The sequence below is a fragment of the Dendropsophus ebraccatus genome, chromosome 3 (genome assembly GCF_027789765.1).
Source record: "Dendropsophus ebraccatus isolate aDenEbr1 chromosome 3, aDenEbr1.pat, whole genome shotgun sequence".
Taxonomy (NCBI): Eukaryota; Metazoa; Chordata; class Amphibia; order Anura; family Hylidae; genus Dendropsophus; species Dendropsophus ebraccatus.
In genome coordinates this window covers 178,701,225-178,727,015 of record NC_091456.1, presented here as the reverse complement: position 1 = coordinate 178,727,015, position 25,791 = coordinate 178,701,225, and the positions used below count along the sequence as shown (strand labels likewise).

At 49.9% G+C, this 25,791-nt stretch overlaps 1 protein-coding gene across 2 annotated transcripts; it reads left to right on the top strand.

The window, feature by feature from the left end:
* The first annotated feature begins 833 nt into the window (after positions 1–833).
* Positions 834–23,385, top strand: LOC138786324 (elongation factor 2-like). Of its 2 annotated transcripts, none has more exons than XM_069963242.1 (15): positions 834–915; positions 6,759–6,973; positions 11,842–12,023; positions 12,297–12,508; positions 13,618–13,796; positions 14,832–14,937; positions 15,038–15,151; positions 17,533–17,671; positions 20,348–20,543; positions 20,643–20,901; positions 21,038–21,145; positions 21,534–21,887; positions 22,023–22,205; positions 22,332–22,464; positions 23,011–23,385. In XM_069963242.1, exons 1-15 carry the CDS (start codon positions 913–915, stop codon positions 23,202–23,204), a joined length of 2,577 nt encoding a protein of 858 aa, XP_069819343.1. In that variant the 5' UTR covers positions 834–912; the 3' UTR covers positions 23,205–23,385. The 2 variants fall into 2 exon arrangements, with proteins under 2 accessions (XP_069819343.1, XP_069819344.1); XM_069963243.1 differs by having other exon boundaries at positions 21,534–21,891; positions 22,027–22,205.
* The last annotated feature ends 2,406 nt before the right edge of the window (positions 23,386–25,791 follow it).

Sequence of the window (25,791 nt, the reverse complement as noted above, 5' to 3'; positions counted from 1 at the left end):
GTCACTGGTCTGAGGTCTGCTATGGCGGGGGGGTTTCCAGCCACAGCCGCACTACAAGTGCCAGCAGCCTTGTCCTACACTCTGACAGAAGTAGTGTATTCTTTCCAGTCTGACACAGTGCTCTCTGCTGTCCATATCAGGAACTGTCCAGATCAGTAGCAAACCCCCATAGAAAACCTCTCCTGCTCTGGGCAGTTCCTGACATGGACAGAGGTGGCAGCAGAGAGCACTGTGTCAGACTGGAAAGAATACACCACTTCCTGCAGGACATACAGCAGCTGATAAGTACTGGAAGACTTAATTTTTTTTTTAATAGAGGTAAATTAGAAATCTGGCACTACCCCTTTAAATTAGAGGAGAAAGAAGACAATAGTATAAATCTAATGTGCAGCATCTAAGCTTGTGTATGATGAGGAGAAGCACACAGAGTACAGGGGTGACATGGCACCCATGTTTTGTCAGGAGTCTGTATTTATTTTGGGGTTCAGTCAGGGGTCGCCGAGGAGGTGGGTGTCACTGTCTATATATATATATATATATATATATATATATATATATATATATATATATATATATATATATAAATGAGCTGTCAGTCCTCCACTTGTCCTGATGTCACCGCTCTCAGATTATGGAGCAGTGCGTCACTGTGCACACACCATTGCACCCATCATGCACCACTCTCCGCGGACACTGCGCATGCTCGGCACCCCACTGCAGCTGAGGCCTGCGTCATGTTGTCAAGGTTACAGAGACCGGCCGCTGCGGTCCACCTCTTTTTCCCAGCAGCCATCGCGCTGCAGCCTGTGGCTTACGTCATCGCCCCGCCCTCTCCTCCTTCTTCCCGAGTCCTCCAGCTGTGAGGCGGCTCCCTGCTCGCTGCGCCCGGGGAATCCGGAGACATCCGCCACCATGGTGAGTGCCGGCGGGGGACCGGCCCGCTCCCGGATACCGGAGGAGTTCCCCGGGCTGTCAGAGAGGCGGAGAGCACCGGGCCGGGGGGAGGATGGCGCCGAGATGGAGGGGATGAGGCTCCGCTGTCTGGGATGCGGCCATCTTATCCAGGGATCACCTGTCATGTCTGTCTATAGCCCGGCAACAGCTGAGACTGGGATAGAGGGGGCAGTGCTCTGTGTGACCTGACACTGGGATAGAGGGGGGGGGGCAGTGCTCTGTGTGTGACCTGACACTGGGATAGAGGGGGGGGGCAGTGCTCTGTGTGTGACCTGACACTGGGATAGAGGGGGCAGTGCTCTGTGTGTGTGACCTGACACTGGGATAGAGGGGGGCAGTGCTCTGTGTGTGACCTGACACTGGGATAGAGGGGGGGGCAGTGCTCTGTGTGTGTGACCTGACACTGGGATAGAGGGGGGCAGTGCTCTGTGTGTGACCTGACACTGGGATAGAGGGGGGGCAGTGCTCTGTGTGTGCCCTGACACTGGGATAGAGGGGGCAGTGCTCTGTGTGTGACCTGACACTGGGATAGAGGGGGGCAGTGCTCTGTGTGTGTGACCTGACACTGGGATAGAGGGGGGGGCAGTGCTCTGTGTGACCTGACACTGGGATAGAGGGGGGGGCAGTGCTCTGTGTGTGTGACCTGACACTGGGATAGAGGGGGGCAGTGCTCTGTGTGTGTGACCTGACACTGGGATAGAGGGGGGGGCAGTGCTCTGTGTGTGACCTGACACTGGGATAAAGGGGGGCAGTGCTCTGTGTGTGACCTGACACTGGGATAGCGGGGGGCAGTGCTCTGTGTGTGTGACCTGACACTGGGATAGAGGGGCGCAGTGCTCTGTGTGTGTGACCTGACACTGGGATAGAGGGGCGCAGTGCTCTGTGTGTGACCTGACACTGGGATAGAGGGGGGCAGTGCTCTGTGTGTGACCTGACACTGGGATAGCGGGGGGCAGTGCTCTGTGTGTGACCTGACACTGGGATAGAGGGGCGCAGTGCTCTGTGTGTGTGACCTGACACTGGGATAGAGGGGGGCAGTGCTCTGTGTGTGTGACCTGACACTGGGATAGAGGGGGGCAGTGCTCTGTGTGACCTGACACTGGGATAGAGGGGGGGCAGTGCTCTGTGTGTGCCCTGACACTGGGATAGAGGGGGCAGTGCTCTGTGTGACCTGACACTGGGATAGAGGGGGGCAGTGCTCTGTGTGTGCCCTGACACTGGGATAGAGGGGGGCAGTGCTCTGTGTGTGCCCTGACACTGGGATAGAGGGGGGCAGTGCTCTGTGTGTGCCCTGACACTGGGATAGAGGGGGGCAGTGCTCTGTGTGTGCCCTGACACTGGGATAGAGGGGGGCAGTGCTCTGTGTGTGCCCTGACACTGGGATAGAGGGGGGCAGTGCTCTGTGTGTGCCCTGACACTGGGATAGAGGGGGGCAGTGCTCTGTGTGTGACCTGACACTGGGATAGAGGGGGGCAGTGCTCTGTGTGTGACCTGACACTGGGATAGAGGGGGCAGTGCTCTGTGTGTGACCTGACACTGGGATAGAGGGGGGCAGTGCTCTGTGTGTGCCCTGACACTGGGATAGAGGGGGGCAGTGCTCTGTGTGTGCCCTGACACTGGGATAGAGGGGGGCAGTGCTCTGTGTGACCTGACACTGGGATAGAGGGGGGCAGTGCTCTGTGTGTGCCCTGACACTGGGATAGAGGGGGGCAGTGCTCTGTGTGACCTGACACTGGGATAGAGGGGGGCAGTGCTCTGTGTGTGCCCTGACACTGGGATAGAGGGGGGGCAGTGCTCTGTGTGTGTGACCTGACACTGGGATAGAGGGGGCAGTGCTCTGTGTGTGCCCTGACACTGGGATAGAGGGGGGGCAGTGCTCTGTGTGTGTGACCTGACACTGGGATAGAGGGGGCAGTGCTCTGTGTGTGCCTTGACACTGGGATAGAGGGGGGCAGTGCTCTGTGTCCCCCTGACACTGGGATAGAGGGGGGGCAGTGCTCTGTGTCCCCCTGACACTGGGATAGAGGGGGGGCAGTGCTCTGTGTGTGACCTGACACTGGGATAGAGGGGGCAGTGCTCTGTGTGTGACCTGACACTGGGATAGAGGGGGCAGTGCTCTTTGTGTGACCTGACACTGGGATAGAGGGGGACAGTGCTCTGTGTGACCCCCTGACACTGGGATAGGGGGGCAGTGCTGTGTGTGTGTGACCTGACACTGGGATAGAGGGGGCAGTGCTCTGTGTGTGACCTGACACTGGCATAGAGGGGGGCAGTGCTCTGTGTGTGACCTGACACTGGCATAGAGGGGGGCAGTGCTCTGTGTGTGACCTGACACTGGCATAGAGGGGCGCAGTGCTCTGTGTGTGTGACCTGACACTGGCATAGAGGGGCGCAGTGCTCTGTGTGTGTGACCTGACACTGGCATAGAGGGGCGCAGTGCTCTGTGTGTGTGACCTGACACTGGGATAGAGGGGCGCAGTGCTCTGTGTGTGACCTGACACTGGGATAGAGGGGGGGGGGGCAGTGCTCTGTGTGTGCCCTGACACTGGGATAGAGGGGGCAGTGCTCTGTGTCACCTGACACTGGGATAGAGGGGGACAGTGCTCTGTGTGACCCCCTGACACTGGGATAGGGGGGGGGGCAGTGCTGTGTGTGTGTGACCTGACACTGGGATAGAGGGGGCAGTGCTCTGTGTGTGTGACCTGACACTGGGATAGAGGGGGCAGTGCTCTGTGTGTGACCTGACACTGGCATAGAGGGGCGCAGTGCTCTGTGTGTGTGTGACCTGACACTGGGATAGAGGTGGGCAGTGCTCTGTGTGTGACCTGACACTGGGATAGAGGGGGGCAGTGCTCTGTGTGTGACCTGACACTGGGATAGAGGGGGCAGTGCTCTGTGTCCCCCTGACACTGGGATAGAGGGGGCAGTGCTCTGTGTCACCTGACACTGGGATAGAGGGGGACAGTGCTCTGTGTGTGACCTGACACTGGGATAGAGGGGGGCAGTGCTCTGTGTGTGACCTGACACTGGGATAGAGGGGGCAGTGCTCTGTGTCCCCCTGACACTGGGATAGGGGGGGGCAGTGCTGTGTGTGTGTGACCTGACACTGGGATAGAGGGGGCAGTGCTCTGTGTGTGACCCCCTGACACTGGGAAAGAGGGGCGCAGTGCTCTGTGTGTGACCCCCTGACACTGGGATAGAGGGGCGCAGTGCTCTGTGTGTGACCCCCTGACACTGGGATAGAGGGGCGCAGTGCTTTGTGTGTGTGACCTGACACTGGGATAGAAGGGGGCAGTGCTGTTCTCTATATACTCTCCTATATACCGGAGTAGAGGGGTGCAGTGCTGACCTCTGTATATACTGGAGTAGGGGGGCGCAGTGCTCATTTCTATATACTGGAGTAGAAGGGGGCAGTGCTGTTCTATATATACACTCCTATATACTGGAGTAGGGGGGCGCAGTGCTCATCTCTATATACTGGAGTAGAGGGGTGCAGATCTGACCTCCTGTATATACTGGAGTAGGGGGGCGCAGTGCTCATCTCTATATACTGGACTAGAAGGGGGCAGTGCTGTTCTCTATATACTCTCCTATATACTGGAGTAGAAGGGGGCAGTGCTGTTCTATATATACACTCCTATATACTGGAGTAGGGGGCGCAGTGCTCATCTCTATATACTGGAGTAGAGGGGTGCAGATCTGACCTCCTGTATATACTGGAGTAGGGGGGCGCAGGGCTCATCTCTATATACTGGAGTAGAAGGGTGCAGTGCTGTTCCCTATATACTCTCCTATATACTGGAGTAGAAGGGTGCAGTGCTGTTCTCTATATACTCTCCTATATACTGGAGTAGAGGGATGCAGTGCTGTTCTCTATATACTCTCCTATATACTGGAGTAGAGGGGTGCAGATCTGACCTGTATATACTGGAGTAGGGGGGCGCAGGGCTCATCTCTATATACTGGAGTAGAAGGGTGCAGTGCTGTTCCCTATATACTCTCCTATATACTGGAGTAGAAGGGTGCAGTGCTGTTCCCTATATACTCTCCTATATACTGGAGTAGAGGGATGCAGTGCTGTTCTCTATATACTCTCCTATATACTGGAGTAGAAGGGTGCAGTGCTGTTCCCTATATACTCTCCTATATACTGGAGTAGAAGGGTGCAGTGCTGTTCTCTATATACTCTCCTATATACTGGAGTAGAGGGATGCAGTGCTGTTCTCTATATACTGGAGTAGAGCGGGCTGTCTGTGCTGTGCGGCTGCTGCAGTGTGGGATGTATAGCAGGGAGGGGGGAGGCAGGCGCCGCAGTCTCTGTACCCAGATGCAGAGTCTTTTCCCCTGATGCTGTGATGACAGAAGACGATGCTGCCTGTAATCCCCGTCCTATTTGGGGGGGGGGGGTCTGTGCTGTCATTACATGGTACAGTGGAGCGCTGCGTCATCCTACCGGTGTATACATTATACCTGCTGCAGGGCTCCAGTAATATCCGTGAGGCCATTTATGTATCTGTAGTTACTACTTATGTGTGCGGGTGGCGCTACGATCAATGTCTGAGCAGCGCCATCCGGTTGTATTCAGTATTCCCAGACTGCCGCTCCACTCATTCTCCACCGCTCCGTTCATTCTCTGTCGCTCCACCGCTGGTTGGATTGATGGCCTTAAGCGTCCGAACCCCATGACCCCGACTGCACTGCAGAGGCAAAGGGCCGTCACACTCTGCATTGCCTGACATGTCATGGTGCGGTGGTTGTCTACTGAATGGTGCGGTCGGCAACCCTGGACCCCTTAAAGGGGTATTCCACTCTAACATAACTTTTGAAATGTTATGTCCCATGGTGAGACTAACAATTCATTCCATACTTATTATCTATTCAGTCTCCTTCCCCCAGTTCTCAGCTGCTGCTTTCTGCTGAAGACACAGAATAATGTATGTGAGCCTTTCTCCCTGTCTCCCCCTCCTCCCCCCTTCCTTCTGAGACAGCTGATGTAAACAAGTCCCGGAAAGGCTTTATCTGCAACTTTGTAGCTTCTGTGTAATGCTGGGAGGGATAATCACAGTAAGTTTATTAGGAACTTGACATCAGAATAACCCAGCATTACAAAGAAGCTACAATGTTGCAGATAAAGCCTGCCAAGGACTTGTTCACATCAGCCATCTCAGAAGAGTGGGGGGAGACAAAGAGGAAAGCTCACGCACAGATTTTTGTGTCTTCACCAGAAAAGCAGCAGCTCAGAACTGGGAGAAGGAGACTTAATAGATAATAACAAGTATGGAAGGAATTGTTAGTCTCACCATGGGCAGCAATATATCAAAAGTTATGTTTGAGTGGAATACCCCTTTAAAATATAGGTAGAATGTTACTATGACAGTCCTATTACTGGATATGATTACACCCGCTCTACCCCCCATCTACCATAAGTGGCCCTAAAGGGGGTGGAGAGATAGGACTTCCTGGCTTTCTGAGGTCACATGACCCAACTCAGCCAGCCAGCAGCTCTGAAAAGGATAGACAGTCTGTGATATAACAAGCTGAGATGTCGCATGATCCTATTCAGAGCTGCTTATTGGCTGGAGGGGATCATGTGATACAAAAGATAACGCCACATGACACAGGTGCCCCTTAGCCCTTGGGGAAACAATCTAACCAGACCCCATAGACAGTCATAGAGGGTCCTGCGAGGGGCTTTCTTCATAGACTAGTATCCTGATGTCATTGCTGTAGTGGCCTCCATGTTGTCTCTCTGGGCTGGTGTTTGGCTCCGGAGCTCATTTCTCGCCCTTTTCTTTCCATCCCAGGTGAACTTCACGGTAGACCAGATCCGAGCGATCATGGACAAGAAGTCCAACATCAGAAACATGTCTGTGATTGCTCACGTTGACCATGGTAAATCCACCCTGACCGACTCTCTGGTGTGCAAAGCCGGAATCATCGCCTCCGCCAGAGCCGGAGAGACGCGATTCACAGACACGCGCAAAGACGAACAGGAGCGCTGCATCACCATTAAGTCTACGTGAGTGCTCTGCTTATCTGCTGCTCCACCCGGTCTGTCCCCCCTGATAACCTACAGGCCAGTGAAGGGAGGGAACTTAAATGCAGAATATATAGATTTGAGATTTTAAGTGTATTGAGGAAGCTCTAACGGGGCCCAAGGACCAATCCAGAGCGCTGATGTCAGTGGTGGGGTTACCCCATCCCTGAGAGACAGGTGCAGAGTGTATAGCGGCCACTATCCAGTAGAGACAGGTGCAGAGCGTATAGCGGCCACTATCCAGGAGAGACAGGTGCAGAGTGTATAGCGGCCCCCATCCTGGAGGGAAGGTGCAGAGTGTATAGCGGCCCCCATCCCCGGAGGGAAGGTGCAGAGTGTATAGCGGCCCCCATCCCCGGAGGGAAGGTGCAGAGTGTATAGCGGCCCCCATCCCCGGAGGGAAGGTGCAGAGTGTATAGCGGCCCCCATCCCCGGAGGGAAGGTGCAGAGTGTATAGCGGCCCCCATCCCCGGAGGGAAGGTGCAGAGTGTATAGCGGCCCCCATCCCCGGAGGGAAGGTGCAGAGTGTATAGCGGCCCCCATCCCCGGAGGGAAGGTGCAGAGTGTATAGCGGCCCCCATCCCCGGAGGGAAGGTGCAGAGTGTATAGCGGCCCCCATCCCCGGAGGGAAGGTGCAGAGTGTATAGCGGCCCCCATCCCCGGAGGGAAGGTGCAGAGTGTATAGCGGCCCCCATCCCCGGAGGGAAGGTGCAGAGTGTATAGCGGCCCCCATCCCCGGAGGGAAGGTGCAGAGTGTATAGCGGCCCCCATCCCCGGAGGGAAGGTGCAGAGTGTATAGCGGCCCCCATCCCCGGAGGGAAGGTGCAGAGTGTATAGCGGCCCCCATCCCCGGAGGGAAGGTGCAGAGTGTATAGCGGCCCCCATCCCCGGAGGGAAGGTGCAGAGTGTATAGCGGCCCCCATCCCCGGAGGGAAGGTGCAGAGTGTATAGCGGCCCCCATCCCCGGAGGGAAGGTGCAGAGAGTATAGCGGCCCCCATCCCCGGAGGGAAGGTGCAGAGTGTATAGCGGCCCCCATCCCCGGAGGGAAGGTGCAGAGTGTATAGCGGCCCCCATCCCCGGAGGGAAGGTGCAGAGTGTATAGCGGCCCCCATCCCCGGAGGGAAGGTGCAGAGTGTATAGCGGCCCCCATCCCCGGAGGGAAGGTGCAGAGTGTATAGCGGCCCCCATCCCCGGAGGGAAGGTGCAGAGTGTATAGCGGCCCCCATCCCCGGAGGGAAGGTGCAGAGTGTATAGCGGCCCCCATCCCCGGAGGGAAGGTGCAGAGTGTATAGCGGCCCCCATCCCCGGAGGGAAGGTGCAGAGTGTATAGCGGCCCCCATCCCCGGAGGGAAGGTGCAGAGTGTATAGCGGCCACTATCCAGGAGAGACAGGTGCAGAGCGTATAGCGGCCCCCATCCTGGAGAGACAGGTGCAGAGCGTATAGCGGCCACTATCCAGGAGAGACAGGTGCAGAGCGTATAGCGGCCACTATACCGGAGAGACAGGTGCAGAGCGTATAGGGGCCACTATCCAGGAGGGACAGGTGCGGAGCGTATAGCGGCCCCCATCCTGGAGAGACAGGTGCGGAGCGTATAGCGGCCACTATCCTGGAGAGACAGGTGCGGAGCGTATAGCGGCCACTATCCTGGAGAGACAGGTGCAGAGTGTATAGCGGCCACTATCCTGGAGAGACAGGTGCAGAGTGTATAGCGGCCACTATCCAGGAGAGACAGGTGCAGCGCGTATAGCGGCCACTATCCAGTAGAGACAGGTGCAGCGCGTATAGCGGCCACTATCCAGGAGAGACAGGTGCAGAGCGTATAGCGGCCCCCATGCCGGAGGGACAGGTCCAGAGCGTATAGCGGCCACTATCCCGGAGGGAAGGTGCAGATCGTATAGCGACCACTATCCAGGAGAGACAGGTGCAGAGCGTATAGCGGCCCCCATCCTGGAGAGACAGGTGCAGAGCGTATAGCGGCCCCCATCCTGGAGAGACAGGTGCAGAGCGTATAGCGGCCCCCATCCTGGAGAGACAGGTGCAGAGCGTATAGCGGCCCCCATCCTGGAGAGACAGGTGCAGAGCGTATAGCGGCCACTATCCAGGAGAGACAGGTGCAGAGCGTATAGCACCCCCATCCTGGAGAGACAGGTGCAGAGCGTATAGCGGCCCCCATCTTGGAGAGACAGGTGCAGAGCGTATAGCGGCCCACATCTTGGAGAGACAGGTGCAGAGCGTATAGCGGCCCCCATCCTGGAGAGACAGGTGCAGAGCGTATAGCGGCCCCCATCCTGGAGAGACAGGTGCAGAGCGTATAGCGGCCCCCATCCTGGAGAGACAGGTGCAGAGCGTATAGCGGCCCCCATCCTGGAGAGACAGGTGCAGAGTGTATAGCGGCCACTATACCGGAGAGACAGGTGCAGAGCGTATAGGGGCCACTATCCAGGAGGGACAGGTGCAGAGCGTATAGCGGCCCCCATCCTGGAGAGACAGGTGCGGAGCGTATAGCGGCCACTATCCTGGAGAGACAGGTGCAGAGTGTATAGCGGCCCCCATCCCGGAGGGACAGGTGCGGAGCGTATAGCGGCCACTATCCAGGAGAGACAGGTGCAGAGCGTATAGCGGCCACTATCCAGGAGAGACAGGTGCAGAGTGTATAGCGGCCACTATCCAGGAGAGACAAGTGCAGAGTGTATAGCGGCCCCCATCCCGGAGGGACAGGTGCGGAGCGTATAGTACCCCCATCCTGGAGATTCCAAGGGGTGCCCCGCAGAAGTTCTGTTTAGTGCTCGGTGGACTGGCTGATAGCAGCTATGGCTACTAATATGCAGGGGCCACGTGGCATGATAGAAATAATTTCCCGGCTGGCGCCATCTTCAAAATGGTCCCAGATTTACAGAAATGGGGGAGCGGAAGCACAGAAAAGAGCGGAGGGTGGGGGAGGGGGGTGTCTAAAAACTCCGGTGCAGTGAGTAAGCTAGGCTTTTGAACCATTTGGGGAGTGCATGGGCAGAATACCCCTTTAAGAGGCCATACACCTTCAATAGCTGCCAGCCAAACAATTGCTGACCACCATTTCTCCCATCCTCCCTATACACATTCTACAGGGAACCTGAAGTCTTACTGCCAGGATGCTCCACAGATTATAGCTGATCACTTAGCTGATCCTAGCAGCAGGGCCTTCATGATCAGCTTATTGTCAATAGACCCAAAGCAGAGAACCCCCTTCACACAGCTTCTTAACGTAATGTATAAAGCTCCATGCTGCATGGGGTGAGGGGTTCCCACGTGTCTTCCCTCTCTTCCCGGTATAGTAGATGGGAGCTTCTCTCTGAGTCAGGATGGAGTCGCCCTTCCCCCTCTGCTGCAGGATTGAGTGTCGCCATCTCCTAGGAGCAGGGTTACGTTTCACTCTTGTGACTTTATTTTTGTAGCCCTGCGCGGCCGGAGGGACAGAGGCCAAGAGTCCAGGACGATGAGTACTGGGTATTATTAGACTGAGGGTTGGCTTATCATTCACTGCTGCTCACACGTGTTCTACATTGGACACTAGGGCTAGAACATATAATGTATACGTCACTATATGTGTCTGTGCTTTATACTGAAGAATTCCTTTAATGATTATAAAATATCCTAGGTTATCACGTGGTCATAGGAAAGTCTATATTTCTTACTAGTGACTTGGATCATACCGCAGGATACCCTCTCAGACGCCCGGCAGGTCCATGTTGTGCTCCTAAATCGAGCGGTATATGGAACTGCTATAGACTTGCATTGTAATGCCTTTACAGTGCAATTCTATGAGGCTTTTGGCAGGTCCATATACCCTTCACTTTAGAAGCACATTATGCACCTGCCGGGGGTCTGAGAGGGTATCCTGCTGTGTGATCCAAATGAGAGGAACCCCAGCCAGGGTGGCTACAAAAAGCATCTGTCTATCTGTCCTTCTGTATTACATAGGCACACATTGATGGTATAGGACACCTGCAGTACCTAATTTCGCCTGTGATGGTGCTGTAAGAAAACTGAACACTCATCTGCCTAGTGATCTGCCTAGTGTGGCCTGCAGTCAGGATCCATCTTGGGTGACTACTTGTTGGACCTATAGATCTCTCTCCTGTCCTGCCCACATACACACGCATGTTAGGCTCGGCTGAGCATTCATGTGTTCTGCATAGAAAGAGTAGCCAGGGCGCTCCTCTCCTTTCCCTCCTGTTCCTGTCAGTCATTCTCATCCTGTTCTCATGCTCCTTCCCTTTGACCCTTTGAGTGCAGAGAGTCACGCAGGGCCAAGAGAGTCCTGAGAGCTAGAGCTGTATGCTGGCATCAATAAAGGGGAAGGTCCAGGCAGGATAGTACCCTGATATACATATTATAGGACAGTACCCTGATATACATATTATAGGACAGTACCCTGATATACATATTATAGGACAGTACCCAGATATATACATATTATAGGACAGTACCCTGATATACATATGATAGGACAGTACCCTGATATACATATGATAGGACAGTACCCAGATATACATATTATAGGACAGTACCCTGATATATACTTATTATAGGACAGTACCCAGATATATACTTATTATAGGACAGTACCCTGATATACATATGATAGGACAGTACCCAGATATATACTTATTATAGGACAGCACCCAGATACCATACCCACATATACTACTACAAGGACATTGCCCAGATATACCTATGACCATGTCTTCAGAAAACAGCAGCGTTCGCAGCCTAAGACATAGACTTAAAACAAAAAAAAGACAGCGCATCTTGAATATGGTTTCTGCCGCCATACCCTCTCTCACCGGGTTCTGTGTCTTTGCTTTGCAGGGCAATCTCCATGTACTACGAGCTCTCAGACAACGACTTGGCTTTTATCAAGCAATGTAAGGACGGCTCCGGTTTCCTTATTAACCTGATCGATTCCCCCGGGCATGTGGACTTTTCATCAGAAGTGACGGCCGCACTCCGGGTTACAGACGGTGCTCTTGTAGTTGTGGACTGTGTGTCAGGTGAGATGTGCTGTCGGGTGAGATGTGCTGCAGAGCTTCAGATCTGATCTTGTATCGTATGACTGTCTTGTGCTCCTACTCTGCAGCCAGTGTGAAGGAGCAGAGCTGCAGTGTAAAGCATAGGAGCAGCAGGAGAGACAGTACCCACAGCTTTCTATATCACTGAGACGTGTCTGAACTGAATACAATTGTAGCAGACCCTCAGCTGTGAGAAGTATTGGGTCAGGGAAGATCTTGTCTCTTATCTTCTGTCTTCTCCTTCCTTTGCTTTAGGTGTTTGTGTTCAGACTGAGACAGTCCTGCGACAAGCGATTGCCGAACGCATCAAACCGGTCCTCATGATGAACAAAATGGACCGAGCGCTGCTGGAGCTTCAGCTGGAGCCGGAGGAGTTATACCTGACCTTCCAGAGGATAGTGGAGAACGTCAACGTCATCATCTCCACCTACGGCGAGGGAGAGACCGGCCCTATGGGCAACATCATGGTGAGGAGACCAGAGACCCGTCGCCCCCCCAGGGTGTCTGCTGCTTTATACTTCGGTCACATGTGTCAGGTATACAAGCAGCAGATTTTACAGTACAAGTCTAAACTTCTAGACAAAACAAATCGACTGCCGATGTGTTGATTCGTACTGTAAATTCACTCGTCTCTAATCACATACAGGATAGGACATCATTGTAATCTGGAGAACAATGCAAGGGGTTATACAGGAGTAAAAAAAATAAACCCCTGCTTTCCTCTAAAAACAGCGCCACCCCTGTCCTCAGGTTGTGTGTGGTATTACAGCTCTGCTCCATTCGCATCAGTAGAACTGAGCTGCAATACCTCATCCAAACTGAGGACTAGGAATAACAGCTGCTCCCTACCCACATGTGGGCAACAAAGAGCTTTGATTCTCATAATACTATGGATAAGGGGATAATCTTATTTGGGATAAGCCTGTTTTATATTTGGCTTCATATGGTCACGTGATCACAACTGTGATGACTTAAAGGGGTAGTTCACAAAAAAACTCCTTTCAAATCAACTGGTGCTAGAGATTTGTAATTTACTTCTATTAATAAAAACCCACAAGTGTTACCATACTTATCATCTACTGTATGTCCTGCAGGAAGTGGTGTATTCTTTTCAGTCTGGAGAGCAGAAGAAGTTTTCTAAAGGGATTTGCTACTGCTCTGGACAGTTCCTGACATGGACAGAGGTGGCAGCAGAGAGCACTGTGTCAGACTGGAGAGAATATACCACTTACTGCAGGACATACAGCAGCAGATACGTACTGTTAGACTGGAGATTTTTTAATAGAAGTAAACTACAAATCTCTGGCACCAGTTGATTTGAAAGAACAAAAAAAATTGGTAAACTACCCCTTTAAGCACATATCATGAGTTCCTTGCAAAGTAGCTTCCCAGAGTGTATGCCACGTCATCTACTACATGCCATACACAAGCCTGAGCTGGCGTTCACGGCTAATGCGTTTCCCCCATTAATGCCCTGACATGTGCCCGGTGAGGATAAAGTGAATACCGCCATATAGATGTGTGTATCATATGGTATTACAGACGTTTCTCCCATTATCCATCTTTCTGTCTACAGATTGACCCAGTGATCGGCACAGTCGGCTTCGGCTCCGGTCTGCATGGTTGGGCCTTCACCCTGAAGCAGTTTGCAGAAATGTACGTCGCCAAGTTTGCCAAAGGCGACAAGGCCCAGCTGCCTCCAGCCGAGCGAGCAAAGAAAGTGGAAGATATGATGAAGAAATTATGGGGAGACAAGTACGTAACTGTGTATTAAGATGGGGACAGGATCGGTTACCTATGATATACTTGTCCTGAAAACTATCAGCGGGCGGTGTGGGAATATACAGGATTAATATATGCCATATGTAATGTATCTATGCTATGACACCTTCAGCAGAATAGTGAGTGCAGCTCTGGAGTATAATGCAGGATGTATGTCAGGATCAGTACAGGATAAGTAATGTAATGTATGTACACAATGACCCCACCAGTAGAATAGTGAGTGCAGCTCTGGAGTATAATACTGGATGTAACTCCGGATCAGTACAGGATAAGTAATGTATATACATAGTGACCCCACCAGTAGAATAGTGAGTGCAGCTCTGGAGTATAATACTGGATAAGTAATGTAATTAAAGTGATCTTTCTTATGGTACTATTACACGGAACTATATTAAATTATATATATTTATTACACGGAGCGATAACCGATTATCGCTCCGTGTAATAAATACAACGATCAGCCGATGACAACGATCATCGGCTGATCGTTGATATAGGTTAGAACCTATATTTGTCAGGCGCCGACCGTGCACAGCTACGTGTAATAGCAGTGCGCAGCTGGCGACTGACGATATACTTTACCTATCCACGCTCCAGGGCTGCTCCTGCGGTCCGCTTCTCCCCGGGTCCCGGGCGCTGTAGCTTCAGAGCGGCCGCTCAGCTAATCACAGGTCAGCTGACAGGCTGCCCTGAAGCTAGAGCGCGCGGGACCCGGAGAGAACCGGACCGCAGGAGCAGCCCTGGAGTGTGGATAGGTAAAGTATATATAGTTTAAGCAAGAGTTACAAGGACATCGGTAACAATGTCCCTGCAGCCCTTGTTAAACGATTATCGGACCGCGTAATAGGCCCAGTAAACGAGCGCCGATCTAGCAGACCGACGCTCGTTTACAGGTATTATCGGTCCCCTATCAGCCCGGGTAATACCACCCTTACTTGTTCTGGTAAAGTCTTGTGTTTTCCCAGTGATGGCCATAAAGCGCTGATTCTGTTACTCTCTCGTGTTTAGGTATTTTGATCCAGCAAACGGAAAATTTAGCAAATCTGCAACCAGCCCAGATGGAAAGAAGCTGCCGCGTACGTTCAGCCAGCTTATCCTGGACCCCATCTTTAAGGTAACGCATATATCCTGACCTCTTCACTTCCTTTCCCTCTTGCTGCAATATTTTCTTTACCTCTTGGATACGGTGTGAGCTGCCGCTTCATGTGCTGTAGATATTTGACGCCATCATGAACTTCAAGAAAGAGGAGACGGCCAAACTGATCGAGAAACTGGACATCAAGCTGGACGCGGAGGACAGAGACAAGGAGGGGAAACAGCTTCTCAAGGTGATCTTTTCTAGTCTACATCAGCATTAAAGGCTATGGTTGTCATAGTGGTTCATTTCCTGGAACTGGACAGTGAAGTTGGCTAAAATTCAGGAAATTCCATATATCTTACATGATGTATGTGATCATAGTGATGGCCTGTAGGTGCTATAGTATAAATGTGCCCATAGGAATGCTTCCCATCAGCCTAGACAGGATACTGAGTGGATTGTCTATATACTCTGTATACCTTCTCTGTTCTAGCCTGAAGTAGGAAGACAATGATTCTCCAGTCCATAAAATGATTGCTGACATATATGGAGCTGATGTGGAGGGCATAAGTGTCCTGTGACTTATAGTATATGCCTAGCATCTTCATTACATCTCTCCTACCATTTTGTGTATGTCCATTGCTAGACTTGACATAACCCTGATGCTGCAGTGGTGTGTTCGGATCCTATTAGATTGGCCGATGGCGTCACGATCAGTAATGTAAATGAGCGCTGATCTACTACATGGCTTGATCATGGACATCGTTAGTGATGTCCGTGCAGCGCTCGGCCTAAACTGTTGTACATTATCTCTCCTGTACTCTTCTTTCACTCCCGGCACCATGGCTGCAGAGTGGTCTCTGAGCTGAGAGGCAGTGGTGGTTCCAGCCAGTGATTAGCTGAGCGGCTTGTCGGCTCAGGCGGGCCACCCTGAAGCTTCAGCTGCGGCGTCGGGAGTGAAAGCAGAGGGCAGAAGAAGACCGGGAGCGTGGATTTAATGGTCAGCCGTCTGCTGCGCACCGCTTCTACACAGTGATGCACGGTCGGCCAGTGCTTTTTGGTTCTGGCCTACAGACCCGATCAGCCGATCGTTGTCTTTATTGATCAGCCAATTATTGATAATTGGCCAATTATCACTCCGAGTAATAGGGCCCTTGGGGTCCATTTACAGAGATTATCTGCCAAAGATTTGAAGCCAAAGCCAGAAATGGACTATAAACAGAGATCAGGTCCTAAAGGAAAGCCTGAGATTTCTCCTCTTTTCAACTCCATTCCTGGCTTTGGCTTCAAATCTTTGGCAGATAATCTGTCAGATAATCCTTCTGTGTAAATGGACCCTTACTTTCTTATTATACATGGAGTGCAGGATCAGATGTAACACAGGGTATCTTGTCTACATACATAAACCTCCTGCTTCCCGATCCGTGTGTTACCCAATAATCACCGTCTTTCCGTGCTACAACTGCTATTCTTGGCTCATCCACAGATACCACCTGGATGTACACGTGCTCCGTTACATATCCTAACCTCCGCACTGATCATGGAGAAAGGACTTCATAGTTTGTTTCCTTTTTATTAAATCCTTTTTTTTCTTCCCTGAATTTTGTCTTTCTCCCCTTCTCTAGGAAGAGAACAGTAATAAGTCTTAGTGACAGGCAGGAAGCCATTTTATTTCAGGCTCTGTTACCCCTGAGTGTCCACGGATGGGAAATGTAAGCAGACATCGCCCTCGTATTCAGCGTTACACAGGTGTGACCATATTCAACTGGTGGGGTGCAGCGGTAATATTGGGGGGAGGTCGTATTCTTACTGGGTTACTCACTGAACACCATCCAAAGTTTTTCGGACAGATCCTTTCCTCCTGCCCAGGGGACCCCTTCAACACCTAGACCCAGAACAATGATTAAAAACCAAAACTTTTGACTTGTCAAGAGTTTTGAAGTGATAAGAGCACTTAAAGGGGTTATCCAGGATTAGAAAAAAAAAACAGCTTCTTAATGGCAAAAACAGTGCCACCCCTGTCCTCAGGTTGTGTGTGGTATTACACTTTAGCTCCATTCACTACAGTAGAACTGAGCTGCAAACCCCACACCCAAACTGAGGACAGAGAAAGTGACCATACTTTTCTAAGCCCTCCTGGAGGAGAACAGCTGCCAGTAACCTCTGGTTCTGCTCAAAAAAAATTGTTCAAACACCAAGTCACGTATCAGACACCCCTCTCCCTATATGACTATTGGCTGTATGTTCAGGTGTGTGACAGCTCTGGAAGGATACGGCCTCCCCGGACACATGTGGGTATCTATTATTCTAGGACTTGCAATTTCCTCCATTGTTAAGTGTAACCTTTGCCTAGAGCGGCTGCCAGTGTACAGGGAAGCTTCACCTTTCTCTCCCCCAGTGACTGGAGAATAAACCCAAGGCATTGTGTAATATACATCTGTTACATCGACGCCTACACGTTTCACACCTCTAATGGCTGAATTATTATTTTCTCTCTCAAATTCCTCTTTAACTCCAGCTCTCCTTTCTTTATGTGGACACTGAAGGATGTTCTCACTGACTTCTTCTATCCTCTCTAGTAAGAACCACAGGTTTCTGGCACTAACGTAATGCCGCTTTTCTGTGCTGCAGGCAGTGATGCGCCGCTGGCTGCCGGCTGGGGAAGCCTTGTTGCAGATGATCACCATCCATCTGCCATCCCCTGTTACGGCGCAGAAATACCGATGTGAGCTGCTATATGAGGGGCCACCTGATGATGAGGCTGCTATGGGTAAGTGTCGTCAGGGCCATGCTGAATGCCAATGTACCAGTTGGGGTGGTAATTTATTATTTTTTTTTCTTTCTGCTTTAACGGTGCGTTCACACGTACAGGATCTGCAGCAGATTTGATGGTGCAGATTTGATGCTGTGTTCAGTTATTTAGATGAAATCTGCTGCGGATCCGGTATGTGTGAACGAAGCCTCGGGGTACAAACCCACACACCGTATACGCAGCAGATATGCAACAAATACGCAGCCGATTTGATGGTGCATATTTGATGCTGTGTTCAGTTATTTAGATCTTATCTGCTGCGTATCGCATCAGTAAATACGCTGCATATACGGTGTGTGAGTTTATACCCTAAAGGAGTATTCTGACAAAAGATGTGTTTTTTTTTTGTTTGTTTTTTCTGTCAAATCAACTGGTTTGAGAAAGTTATATAGATTTGTAACTTCTCTCTAAAAAATCTCCAGTCTTCCAGTACTTATCAGCTGGTATATGTGCTGCAGGAAGTGGTGTATTCTTTCCACTTTTGACGGGATGCTCTCTGCTGCCACCTCTTTCCATGTCAGGAACTGTCCAGAGCAGAAGAGAATTTCTATGTTGATTTGCTGCTGATCTGGACAGTTCCTGACATGGACAGAGGTGTCCGCAGAGAGCACTGTGTCAGACTGGAAAGAGTACACCACTTCCTGCAGGACATACAGCAGCTGATGAGTACTTATAAAACTGGATATTTTTTAATTAATTAGATAATTTTTTTTTAGTAAATTAGATCTCTGTATAATTTGACACCAGTTGGTTTGAAAGCAAAATAAAAAGTCAGAGTACCCCTTTAACCCTTAGGGGACACAGCCAGTTTTCATTTTTGCGTTTTCGTTTTTCCCTCCTCGTGTATATAAGGCCATAGCGCCTGCATTTTTCCACCTAGAGACCCAAATGAGCCCTTATTTTTTGCGCAACTAATTGTACTTTGCTATGGCAGATGTAATTTTTGCCTAAAATGTGCCGGGAAACCAGAAAAAAATTATATGTGTGGTGAAATTGAAAAAAAAATGTTTTTTTTTTTTTTATTTGGGGGGGGGGGGGGGGGGGGTTGTTTTTACTCCGTTCGCCCTGGGGTAAAACTGACTCGTTATATATGTTCCTTAAGTTGTTACGATTACAACAATATGTAACATGTATAACTTTTATTTGATTTGATGGCTTGTAAAAAATTAAAACCTTTTAAAGAAAATATATGTTCCTTAAAATCGCTCCATTCCCAGGCTTATAGCGCTTTTATCCTTTGGTCTATGGGTCTGTGTGAGGTGTCATTTTTTGCACCATGATGTGATCTTTCTATTGGTACCTTGATTGCGCATATACGACTTTTTGATCGCTTTTTATTACAATTATTCTGGATTTGATGCGACCAAAAATGCGCAATTTTGCACTTTGGGATTTTTTTGCGCTGACGCCGTTTACCGTGTGAGATCAGTAATGTGATTAATAGTTCGGGCGATTACGCACGCGGCGATAGCAAACATGTTTGTTTATTTATTTTTATTTATAAAATGGGGAAAGGGGGGTGATTCAGACTTTTATTAGGGGAGGGGATTTTGTGTTATTAAAAATACATTTTTCTTTTACTTTACACATATACTAGAAGCCCCCCTGGGGTTAGGGTTATTCCCCTTGGGGGACTTCTAGTATATGCACTCTGGTCTCTCATAGAGATCCATGTAGTATAGTTATACTGCATGAATCCATGAGATCGGTGTTCTATTGCTTTTGGCTGCTGCAGCCAAAAGCAATAGAATGCCGAGCCGGGATCAGCGCCATTACGGCGCAGACCCCGGCCCGGGATGGATGCGAGGATCGCCCCCCCGCAATCGCACCGCAGGGGGGCGATTTCCCCCCACTAGACCACCAGGGATGGAGATGAGCAAGTATTTAGAAGCAGCTGTCAACTTTGACAGCTGCTTCTAAGTACTTAATTAGCGGGCACGGCGATCGGACCGTGCCCGCTAATAGCCGCGATCCCGGGCTACATGCGGCACCCGGGATCGCGGCAGTTCAGAGGGGGGTCGCCGCACGACCCCCCTCTGAACTCCCATAGCGGCACAAGGACGTTCAGTAACGTCCTGGTGCAGCTATGGGTTAATGCCCTAAGGAACTATATTTTAGGACACTAAACAATCATGTCTTTCTGCAGCTGAGGTTTGGTGTCTCATAATGGCCTCATAAAATTTTACATTTATGCAGTAAAAAGAAACCTTGTGTCTCACGATAAATCAAAACCACCAGCAAAGGGAAAAAAAAACGTACCAAATGCGGTTGCTTTCGATTTCTGCATCTAGGGGGTTAAACTGTAGGGATCTCACCAAAATACTTCCAGGGTTACTGTATTTCGGAATGGTTTAAAGAGGTTATCCAAAATTAGAAAAAAAACAGCTACTTTTTTCAAAAACAGCACCACCCCTGTCCTTAGGTTGTGTGTGACATTACAATTCAGCGCCATTTACTGCAATAGGACTGAACAGCAAAACACCCACACTGAGGACAGGAGAGGCTCTGAAAGTGGCCATGTAAGATCACTGAATAGGCCGACAATTTGTGTTACCTGCAGTCAGCATAGACTAGAAGTTGATCTCCTTCCACAGGATCTTGACAGCGCCATTTTTGTGTATTGTATCTGCTTAGGTGTGAAAAACTGTGACCCCAAAGGCCCCTTGATGATGTACATCTCCAAGATGGTGCCCACATCCGATAAGGGACGTTTCTATGCCTTTGGTCGTGTCTTCTCTGGAATTGTGTCAACCGGACAGAAAGTACGGATAATGGGACCCAACTACACTCCAGGGAAGAAGGAAGATCTCTACTTGAAGCCTATTCAGAGGTAAGTGCCCCGCTTCTTTATCTCATTCATCTCACCAGAGAAGTCATTGGAACATGAGCAGCACAAGGTAGCTGACTTGTCCCTCATCTTACCTTGTAGGACTATCCTTATGATGGGGCGTTACGTAGAGCCCATTGAGGATGTGCCTTGCGGCAACATAGTCGGTCTCGTTGGTGTTGACCAGTTCCTGGTGAAGACTGGAACAATCACCACCTTTGAGCATGCTCACAACATGAGAGTGATGAAGTTCAGCGTTAGCCCTGTCGTACGTGTCGCTGTGGAGGCAAAGAATCCCGCAGACCTACCGAAACTGGTGGAGGGCTTGAAGCGCTTGGCCAAGTCTGATCCTATGGTTCAGGTAAAGTGGAGAGTGTATTCTTCTACTTGTCATATACAATGTCGGACTCAATGGGATAGAGGGCGATGTCAGATTGTCATGCCAGCAGTATCAAGTAAAGAGCAGATTAAGCAGCTTTTTTTTTCTTTGTTTTTAGTGTATTATTGAAGAGTCAGGCGAACACATCATTGCAGGTGCAGGGGAGTTGCATCTAGAAATCTGCCTTAAAGACCTTGAAGAAGATCACGCATGCATCCCCATCAAGGTAAGATGTCGGCCATTGCTGCAGATAAGGTCTGGTCTAATTCCTTCATATGTGGTCCCTCCTCCAGCATGTGCTTAAAGGGGTTATCCAGTGCTACAAAAACATGGCCACTTTCTTAGAGAGACAGCACCAATCTTGTCTCCAGTTCAGGTGTGGGTTCCAATTAAGCTCCATTCACTTTAATGGAACAGAGTTGCAAAACCTGCACCCAAACTGGAGACGAGTGGTGCTGTCTCTGGAAGAAAGTGGCCGTGTTCTAACGCTAGATAAGGTGTTCTACTATATTTTCTGTTCAGTAGACAGATGCCTAAAGGGGTACTCCAGGAAATTGTCTGTCTGTCCTTCCACATATTCTCCCATCACCAATGCTATGTTCTCTTTCTCTAAGAAATCGGACCCCGTTGTGTCATACAGAGAGACTGTGAGTGAGGAATCCAACCAACTCTGCTTGTCCAAATCCCCCAACAAGCACAACCGTCTGTACATGAAGGCCCGACCATTCCCTGATGGCCTGGCAGAAGACATTGACAAGGGAGACGTTAGTTCCAGGCAGGAGCTGAAGCAGCGTGCCCGCTACCTGGCAGAGAAGTACGAGTGGGATGTGGCAGAGGCCAGAAAGATCTGGTGTTTTGGACCTGATGGAACAGGGCCCAACATCTTGGTTGACGTCACAAAGGGAGTCCAGTACCTCAATGAGATCAAGGACAGCGTTGTGGCTGGGTTCCAGTGGGCCACCAAGGAGGCATGTATTATATTTATGTAACATTCAGACACCTTAAATTGATGGCAGACATGCCTATTAGTATGTCTTCTCTGCCTACAATGCTGATGTATAGGATTTGACTTTATGTTGAATCTAATGAATATGTCTATGCAGGGAGTCCTATGTGAGGAGAACTTGAGAGGTGCCAGGTTTGACATCCATGACGTCACACTCCATGCTGACGCAATTCATCGTGGAGGTGGACAGATCATTCCTACCGCTAGGAGGGTTCTGTACGCGGCCGCCCTCACAGCCCAACCCAGGCTAATGGAGCCCATCTATCTGGTGGAGATTCAGGTAGGTCACAGATGTAATAGAAAAGACAGTCCAGTATTTCCTCTTATACTGACTGTTCACTGTACCATAGAGTTTACCATCTCATTCACCATAGAGTTTACCATCTCATTCCTTTGATTCACGCAGTGCCCAGAGCAGGTGGTAGGCGGCATCTACGGCGTGCTGAACAGGAAACGAGGACACGTCTTTGAAGAAGCTCAAGTGGCCGGAACCCCCATGTTTGTCGTGAAAGCCTATCTCCCTGTCAATGAATCCTTCGGTAAGGTCTTCCAGACACTTTGGCCTAGCACAAGGAAGTTCTGTAGATGAAGCACCAAAAGTATTGGGATGCTGACCAGATATGATTCCGGTTCAGCCGCTTTATGGGCATGTCCAGTAAAGACTCTTATGAGGGATTTGGCTGCTCTTGAATATTGTAGCCCTTTGTAGTAGAGAGCTGGGAACCATAGACGTGAGATTTTTAGGTTATCCTATTGAGATCAACTTATAGGCTGCAGCAGTCGTGAACTTGTGACCTGCGGCCAGAGCTCCCATGTGGCCCTGGCTTAAAGCATAGGGAGCTCAAGTATGTTAGTAGGACAATAGCAACTGAGATCTGTCACCTCCCTTTTAGCAAAGATCCATTAGGTAAACTAGGTGTACATGCAAGTATGCAATCTTTGGACCTGCAACTCTTGCGAAACCACAGCCTTGAGCAAGCCTTGCCAGTGGGTTGTAGTTTTGGAGCAGCTGCAGGACTGGCCATGGTTATTGAAGGGACTTGTAACATTGCATTCCATTACTGATGATGTGTCTGACCTGACAGGTTTCACTGCTGACCTGAGGTCCAACACCGGAGGTCAGGCCTTCCCTCAGTGTGTATTCGACCACTGGCAGATCCTGCCCGGAGATCCTTTCGACACCACTACTCGCCCATGCCAAGTGGTGGCTGAAACCCGGAAACGTAAAGGCTTGAAGGAAGGAGTCCCGGCCCTAGATAACTTCTTGGACAAATTGTAACCGGCATCTTCAACACCATCAGAGCCCAATCTCTCATGAAACCAGAATCATGCGCATAATAAAGACGCCATTTCTCTCAGCTGATCCAAACACCATGCACATTGGTTGTCCCCTCCCGTCAACAAAAAAGTAAAAATACACTAAAAAAAGGAAAAAAGTCAATAAAATATGTAAATGTGAATTGTCACTTGTCTTTTACTATGGAAGATTACAAACTATAGCATCACTACATTTTTCCTAAATTAGTCTATGGGGAAACAATGGCTCAAGAGAGGATATTGGAGCTTATTGTATAAGCTCTTACCCAAGGGCTGGAGTCACAGCTTAGACTGCTCTATAAGGTCCTCCATGCTGCTGCAGGTTCTATAGAGATAGAGGTGCAAGATCTCCTTTGTGTGTGCAGTGTATGGGAGGTGATAGCAGCTACTCTATACCCACTAACTCTTCAATAACGTCAAAACAGTGATTTAAGTGAGGGGTAAACTGCTGAGAAATAGAATATACAGGTTATATAATGGTCAAAGATGGTGCCATTCCTCATACATACACACAGGATGGCTATTTCTGAGAAGTCACCTGGAACGACAGCTATGCTATGAAGAAAAAAAAACGTACGGTGTTATAGGGTATGTAAAGGTGATGAGGTCATGGACCTGTGATCTAGATACATTAAATCTATATGCCAAAAAGACCAAAATTGCTGCACATCGCACCCATGGTTGACACGAAAGCTTGTTCAGCTATATTAAAAAACCAACATCAGAAGTTAGTATATAATTTGAGCAAACCATATTGCCTCATGTACCACTTGCAGGTCTTCTGATACACATGAGTCCCTAACCAAAAAACATCACCGTGCCGGTCAGCGACCACAATCCCGGCAAAGCGTGCACAAGCAGAGAAGGGGGGCCATGGAATGGCCCTGCAACCCCAATGTCACAGGTCTGAACCCCTCAGGCACAGATGTGCAGCCATTTCTGTCTTTTTGGCTTGTGCGTATTTTATGTATTCTGTCCCTTTTTTCATTTTGGCTAGCACTCCTCCTTTGTACGACCCATGTGATCCAAATCAGCAGGAAGCACCTGTGTACATATGGGAAGAACCTCCTAGTGTTCTCTCATTCTACCTGCAGGAGCAATGGTGAGAGGCAAGAGCTTGTTCACACTTGTGGTGTTTGGCATCCACTCTCTCCGCCGGTGGTGCCTGTGGGGTTTGGGGGGGGGGGGGCCCATTGGGGTTGCAGGCCATTCCGTGGCCCCCCTTCTCTGCTTGCATATGCTTTGCGGAGATGTGTTCGCTGACTGGCACAGTGATATTTTTTGGTTAGGGACTCATGTGTATCAGAAGACCTGCACGTGGTACATGAGTCAATATGGTTTCATCAAATTATATACTAACTTCTGATGTTGGTTTTTAATGTAGCTGAATAAGCTTTCGTATCAACCATGGGTGCGATGTGCAGCCATTTTTGTCTTTTTGGCTTGTGCACATTAAATCTATATATTGTGCTGCCATAGGACTAACGGAAAGGAGAAATTTCAGTAAGTACATTTTAGCGGGGGGGGGGGGGGGAGAATTAGCAAAGCCAGATTTTACATCTGCAACAAGACACTTCCATAGGATAAGATGTCCAGACGAAGGCATTTCTGATGCCTTCTCGTGGTGTATGGTAAAACTAAGAACAACCTTCACTGACCAGCTGAAGCAAAGTAAGGACTTTCTTATAATGAAAGAGAAAAATCCTCTGGGATTCCACATCCGAAAAGTATGAAGCCAAATCTATTTTGGGCGGCTCGGTGGTTAGCACGTTTGCTCTGCAACATTGTGGTCCTGGGGTTACATCCCACCAGGGACAACATCTGCAAGGAGTTTGTATGTTCAGTTTTTGTGGGGGTTTTATCTCGCTCAAAAACCTACAGATAAGTGAATGTTATTTAGACCGTGACAGTGGGCTGTAGCGGAGCTGCAGAATATGTTGGTGCTATATAAAGGAATTATTTCCCCTTCTATCAGGAGCTTTATGTCTAAATTATCAGAAGATCTGTTGCAGATTTGCTTTGAATCTAATCTGGACCATCAAATCTGCTGCAGATCCTGTACGTGTGAACACACCCTTAAAGAGGATGACCCTGACATAGAATGGTGCCGTGGTCCGTTTTTTGAACCGCGGCCCAGTTCCCGTGTATGGCGGCGTTCTATGCATGGGTACCCGGGCTAAAGCACAGGAGGCGGGTCGCCCCGCCCCCAAGGGGGGAGAATTCCCTTCCCTCTAGGACGCACCTCCTGTGCTTCTTTCCCGGCCTGATACCCTGCATAGAACAGCGCCGTACACTGGAATCGGGACGTGGTTCAAAAAATGGACCGCGGTGACAGCAGTTTTATCTGTAGGTCAGATTAAAGAGGATGTACCTGATGGTACATCCTCTTTAATGGGTTGGGACAGGAGGTTTAATGTGCCTTAAGGCCCTAATACACTACACTATTATCGTCCGATAATAGTCTGGTGTAATAGAATCGCTCGTTTGCTGCTTAACATCGCCCTGCCCCTAGAAGCTGGATTCATCAGAAGGGTCATATACTTGAAAGA